The sequence below is a fragment of the Anopheles stephensi genome, chromosome 2 (assembly GCF_013141755.1).
Source record: "Anopheles stephensi strain Indian chromosome 2, UCI_ANSTEP_V1.0, whole genome shotgun sequence".
NCBI lineage: Eukaryota > Metazoa > Arthropoda > Insecta > Diptera > Culicidae > Anopheles > Anopheles stephensi.
In genome coordinates this window covers 30,097,739-30,103,579 of record NC_050202.1, presented here as the reverse complement: position 1 = coordinate 30,103,579, position 5,841 = coordinate 30,097,739, and the positions used below count along the sequence as shown (strand labels likewise).

Sequence of the window (5,841 nt, the reverse complement as noted above, 5' to 3'; positions counted from 1 at the left end):
GCGAGGAACAATGGTATCGTTGCGAGTTGATAATATCATACTGGTTGAGGCTAGGCGTGGGCATTAGGGCGGATTAATCTATGGACGGAGTTGGAGGCCGCCAGGGGACTCGCCTGTAAGAGAAAGGAGCCTCCTAGTGGCAGCTTAGTATAGGTGACCTCATATCCCGGGTTTATGCCCAGAAGATCAACGACCACAAACCTGATACAGTGACGAATTTGGTTTCCAGATTAACGCCATCACTCCAAACTCGGCAGTGTTGATCTCCCAGGAGCTATGATGAACTAAATCAGCTCCTATCTGATCGGTCGATCCTATTCTGTGAGGATGGAATCTCCCATCGGTCAAGTTCAAGAAAACCTATCAAGAGAATCTGTGCATCGTCCGGCGTTTCTCAGGGAAGGGCTCGCTTGGACCATGGCTTTTCGTCCTATACATCCAAGATCCATCCATGGTGATTCCAGACGACAACTACCTGTCGTATGCCGTCGATGCGAAACAAATTTGATAACACGAGAACTAGAGGCCTCTTCACTTCACGAGGAAGTCAAGTCAAGAGCTCCAGGAGTCTTCAAATACGCGCTAAACGGACAGAATCACAGAAGACATCTGGCCGTTTTTCTTGGCAAGAGGCTCTCCTTCAAACATCAGCTCGACCACTTCATCTCATGCTGTAGTTGAGACTGCTTGGGCTGGTCAGAAACATGAGTTCTCCCTTATTCGGTCAGTGATGAAGCACACCATGATAGTGTCCTGATAGAGCAGACGTTGGTCTGGTCAGGTGTTGGAGTACTCTGGTCGCCGATCTGATTCTCGTCAGGTGTGCTGAACGGAGGCAGAGATCACGTACCAAGTTTGTCCCTGGGAAAATCCTTACCGAAGATGTCAAGAAATAGATGTCGGTTTCTTGGTCTCTCAATGATCGCCGTTCCTTTGCCTTTGCCTTTGCTTACTCCTCAACATCTAGAAGATCACCTCTATTTATTCCACGACTTCATTGGATCATAGGGATCCTTTTCTTCCTCGCATAATGTTGACCTTAGCCTCTATCATCCTTATCCTTACGAAGAACTGCTATTAAATTTTATCCGCGTTGTTAGAGCAGGTTAGGCTAGAATAACTGACGCAAATTCAGATTAAAAAATCCTAGCTCGATCCAGGGCAATCTTTGATGAAATCCAGGAACTTAAGAGAGATATTTAATTCGCCTTCAAGACCAGGGCCTGAGTAGATAAGACTTACCCCCCAGTAATGCGCCGGCTTTCTTTCTCCACAAGCAAAACCATCTCCCGAAGCACGCTCATCAGCAGGATTAGATTTTAAAACGTTTTACTTCTACCACGATAAAGCATGAAAGTACAGAGTGAATACGTGAACTATGCCCAGAAATAGTGCGGCATGCCTAGCAGAAATGGTTAGCAGTAGTATACGGGTAGTACGGGTTCGCGGCTCGCTAGCACCAATACGAATAATCACAACATCGCCCGACTAAGCGACGGCGGCTTACCTACGAAAGCGGTACGTTTAGAGACGAATAGGCTAGGCAGGGCGCCCCGCAGGACGCCCGGTGGATAGTTAAAAAAAAAGAAAGATGGTGTAAAGTGCGTGCTTCGGAGCCTACAGGAGACCGATTGCGCTTAGCTGTTGGTGCCGTGTGTGATCACCACACTCACATCGGTGGCAGGCTTGTTAGAGGTGGTACTATATGTGGTCTTATTGGTTCTTCCTGCATGTCCTTTCCCTCCCTTTCCCACCTAAGAGCACTTGGCCTCTCGCTTACATCTCACCCCGCTGCTCACAAAACGATGTACAAAAACATTGGGCGGGTAGTTGTTCTGTTCGTCTCTTAAAAACTCGTTGTATGAAATTGCAGTTCTACTGCCGTCTCGCGCTCACCTGACCCGACACACCGACATAGCGATGTTATGTTTGTTTGTTTGTTTTTAATAATATTCCTAAGACTAGACTGTGTTACGGAGATGTGTAGGTAATACTTGATAATTGTTGTTAGCATTCTGCACGCGTGTAGCCCTTGCTCCTGTCTTACAGCTAAGTGTCTGTTGCTTCTATCATATCGCGCACACTGTCCGGCCTTATCTGCTGCTGCTGCTGCTGCTGTTGGAGTCTTTCTTTGCCGGACTTCCCCGGACTTCCCCGGAACAGTAAGAGGTATTATCGCAAATGGCGTATGGCGGGGGTACGTATGAAGGACATTCATAAGCTTATTACCAATGCAACACACCACCGGCAGTTTAAAGTTTACACACACACACAAATATAGACAGACACAGAAGCACCCTAAATTCTCATTCCTGATGCCCCCGCCCCTATGCAATTATATTGCCTCAAGACTTTCAATTTTTCCCCTCGTCCGGTCCGGTCTACAGATTAAACTGGTGAAAGGTGCGGTAAAATGGCTGATAAGGGAGGGGTTTGCGATATCATTGCTGGCATTACGCGATGTGTTCATTAGGTTCTAAGAAATATTTCGATCTCATCTAAGAAATCGAAGCTAATGATTGGGAAAGAGATGTGTTACGGTACTATATATTGATTTTTGTTACTTCGTAAGCTCATCACTATGGTTCCGGTCCGGTCGGCGGACTAGCGGGCTACGCGTGTTGACTGTGACTGCTAATGACGCTCGCAAGGAAACACCGGTTGTCTTCCCATTCAAGTACCATCGAATCCGGTTACCAAACACCCGATTGCAACACCAAAGCTTTGGCGACACAAAAATATCCATCCAAAATGACCGACGCTCCTGCTGCCCTTGATTGCGAGCCTTACGTAAAACCTCCCAAAAAAAACCCCCCACAGACGTCACACCGCTTCGAAATGTTCCGAACTGAGTAATACAAAGGTTACCCACCTACCGCCGGTTTAGCAGAATTAGAATAGCATTAGTTTCGCAACGGTCGCAGTCGCAAGCATCAGCAGGCTCAGGAGCCAGCTATCGTTACCCAACGTGACCACCGTAGCCACGCTCTTGCCATCATCGGTCGCCTTCGGCACGCTAACCGCAGGAGGAGAAGCAGTTGTGACGGCACCCGAACTTGGCCGTTCCTTGCCGTGTACCGTCGCCGAATCGGTGCTGGTAGACGTTCCGTCCATCATGCGATTGCCTTGCCCATCGCTCACCTGCTTCGGCGGCGCACTCGTACCGATCATGCCGGCCATCTGTGGCATGCAGCACAGATCGTCCTGCTTCTCGAAACCCAGCAGGCACTGGGCCTGCTTGTTGGTGACGGGCGCCTCCACACCCACCTTCGCCAGATGGTCCAGGATCAGGCGCTGCAGCGGGCACGTGAAATGGTTGCCCTCGAGGTAGATCTGCTTCAGCTGCCCATTGTTCTGCGTCAGCTGCAACACATCCAGATCGTTCAGCTGGTTGTACCCGAGCCGCAGAATCTGTAGCGATTTGAGCGGTGCCAGCACCTTCACGTTCAGGCTGGACGTTAGCAGACTGTTGTAGGAAAGATCCAGCAGCTCCAGCTCCGGCAGGGACACATCGTTTTCATTCTCCAGATAATATGCCCCCACGTCCGACAGCAGCAGATGGCGCAGCTCGTTCAAACCCTTGAACCGGCCCAGCTCGATGGTACCATCGAGCGGCAGATCCTTGTTGCGGCTCAGATTAAGTATCTCCAGCTTTGCCAAGCGCGTCAGGTTGGAAATGTCGCGCAGGTGGTTCGAATCGAGCATCAGCTCCTGCATGGTCGTACTGTCGCGCGTCTGGTGTACGATAATGCGCGAGATTTGATTATCCGAAGCGATCAGACGCTCCAGCTTGGTGGGGATGACCAGCGTGCTGAGGTTCGTGCTCGGCACACTGAGCGATCGGAGATCGGGAAAAGCGGTGAGCAGCTCCTTCGGGAACTGCTCCAGCGTACTGTCCTCGAAGGCGACATGCTGGATCTTGCCGGCGGGACCCTTAAACGTGGCACCGGTAATGTTGGCGGTGTACATAACGTTCCGGAACACGCACACATTCTCATCGGCACGCTTCTCCAGCTCGCAGTCGAACGTTGAACTCGCGTCGGTGGAGGCAAGGAAAATCAGCAGCACCAGCAACACGCTCACACGTTGGCTGGAAGGACAAAATGAAAGGATGAGGAAGAACCGTTACCGAAACTGTATCAACCATTTTGCAGCCCCAATCTGCACCCAATCTGGACAGTGTTTGCCACAGTGTGTTTATTCGATCGCGAACGTCGGTAAAGTAAACACCGCCATACACACGTGGCTCAAATTCCAAAAAGAAAAAGCTATTCTCCTTCGACCCGGGCCGTTTTGGCGTCCAAACGGGCAAAGCCACCTCCGAAGAAGGAAAAATTCGATAAACCGTATGGGAGATTGGAAATCAATTTTACTAATCGGTTGCCCGCGTCCAATGGCCTGCTGCGACCGACTAGAACGTATTTGACTGATGAGGAATAAGATCGTATTACACAAGCGTTCGAGCAAGCCATCGAAATGGAATACGTAAATATGTGCGCTGAAATAGCTGGATGAAGTAAACAGCTTATTAGCACCTTCTTGCGAGTATGTGCAAAGTAAAGTGCCTTATCAGCGTACTGTTAATTAATCTTCCTTAGAAGACCTAAAGTTGAGTCACAAAAATTTAAGCTTTAATTCCTAGTTCCTTAGTTAAAAGAATCCATTTTGTTTCGGTGCAGAAAAATGCACCAAAGTCGTTATTGATTGAGGGAGACAGGGGTAATGTGGCATATCAGATCGTAAAGAAAAAAAGAAAATGACTCGATCATTCAATAGCTTTAAAGCCACCAAGAATTTTCCCCATGCCGTGAGTGTTACTTTAACATCAAAAAATGCTATATGAGTAACACACACACACACAGTAGTATTCATAAATTTTCCTTCCGTTTTTCGCTTTCTTTTTCTTGGAAAATCTCTTCTTCCCTCTACGATGTTGCACTTTTTCCACCGCTCATTCCGGAAGGCGAAACAAAAAGATTCACCCCCAGACGCACTCGCTCGTTCGTTCGTTCCGTCTTGCTTCGGACACGTTGACAAAACGGCAAAGCAACACGGCCAAGCCAGCGGGCGGAGAATCAACGGCAGACGTCGGCGCGGCTTTTGAAAAACCAAAACACACCGCGAAACGTGACAGTGACCGTTGGGGAGGAGAGATACCTAAAGCCGCGCGCAGGCGTGGAACAAGCACCGTCGGTAGCCGGCGTAGCAGACGAGCAGCACCGTGGGCAGCCAAAACGGTATGTGTGCTTGCATACACTTTGGCAAAATTAGCACCCGTGCCTCGAGAATGGCTGCTGATAGCTGCTTCTATCCGCGATTGCCTCGCTAGCCACCAGGATTCTGGCCACCGTTCCAATTCCCGGGCCGGAGAGGGTGTGTGCTGCAGCCGATAGCGAACGATCTTTTATTTTTACCAACGCTTACGACAACTTGAACCAACCACCAACACCGGACATAACGAATGAATGGTGCACTTAATTGCTTACTTACCCGCTTGTTTGTGGTATCATTTTTCAGGTTTAGTCTGGCCAGACGCTTGCTGCTGTTAATTTTATCCCGGCGGTGGTTGCACCTACTAATCGGTTGGACGGTTCACTGTGAATTGACGCGATGGGTCTGTCCGATAGAACGTTCGCTCCCCTTCGTTGGGGGGGAGATGCCGATCGAACACACCAACACCAGCAACGCTCGTTGGCATCGTAATCGAAGGTGTGACCACAACAGTCAATTCTAACATGACAATTGCCGAACTGTGTTTTTGAATCTTTAACGGTTGTGGCGGTTGATTTTTGGAGTGTGGAACTTTTTCTGATTTCTAAATTCTAAATTATTGTTTCTGAT

General features: G+C 49.1%; 1 protein-coding gene across 2 annotated transcripts; it reads right to left on the bottom strand.

Moving 5' to 3' along the window:
* Nucleotides 1–1,312: 1,312 nt before the first annotated feature.
* LOC118503435 (platelet glycoprotein V-like) lies at nt 1,313–5,640 on the bottom strand. 2 transcript variants are annotated; one of them, XM_036036689.1, is made up of 2 exons: nt 5,491–5,640; nt 1,313–4,090 (listed from the first exon to the last, which is right to left on the bottom strand). In XM_036036689.1, the coding sequence occupies exons 1-2, from the start codon at nt 5,508–5,510 to the stop codon at nt 2,893–2,895; spliced, it is 1,218 nt and encodes a 405-aa protein (XP_035892582.1). In that variant the 5' UTR covers nt 5,511–5,640; the 3' UTR covers nt 1,313–2,892. The 2 variants fall into 2 exon arrangements, with proteins under 2 accessions (XP_035892582.1, XP_035892583.1); XM_036036690.1 differs by lacking the exon at nt 5,491–5,640 and adding an exon at nt 4,374–4,414.
* Nucleotides 5,641–5,841: the final 201 nt, after the last annotated feature.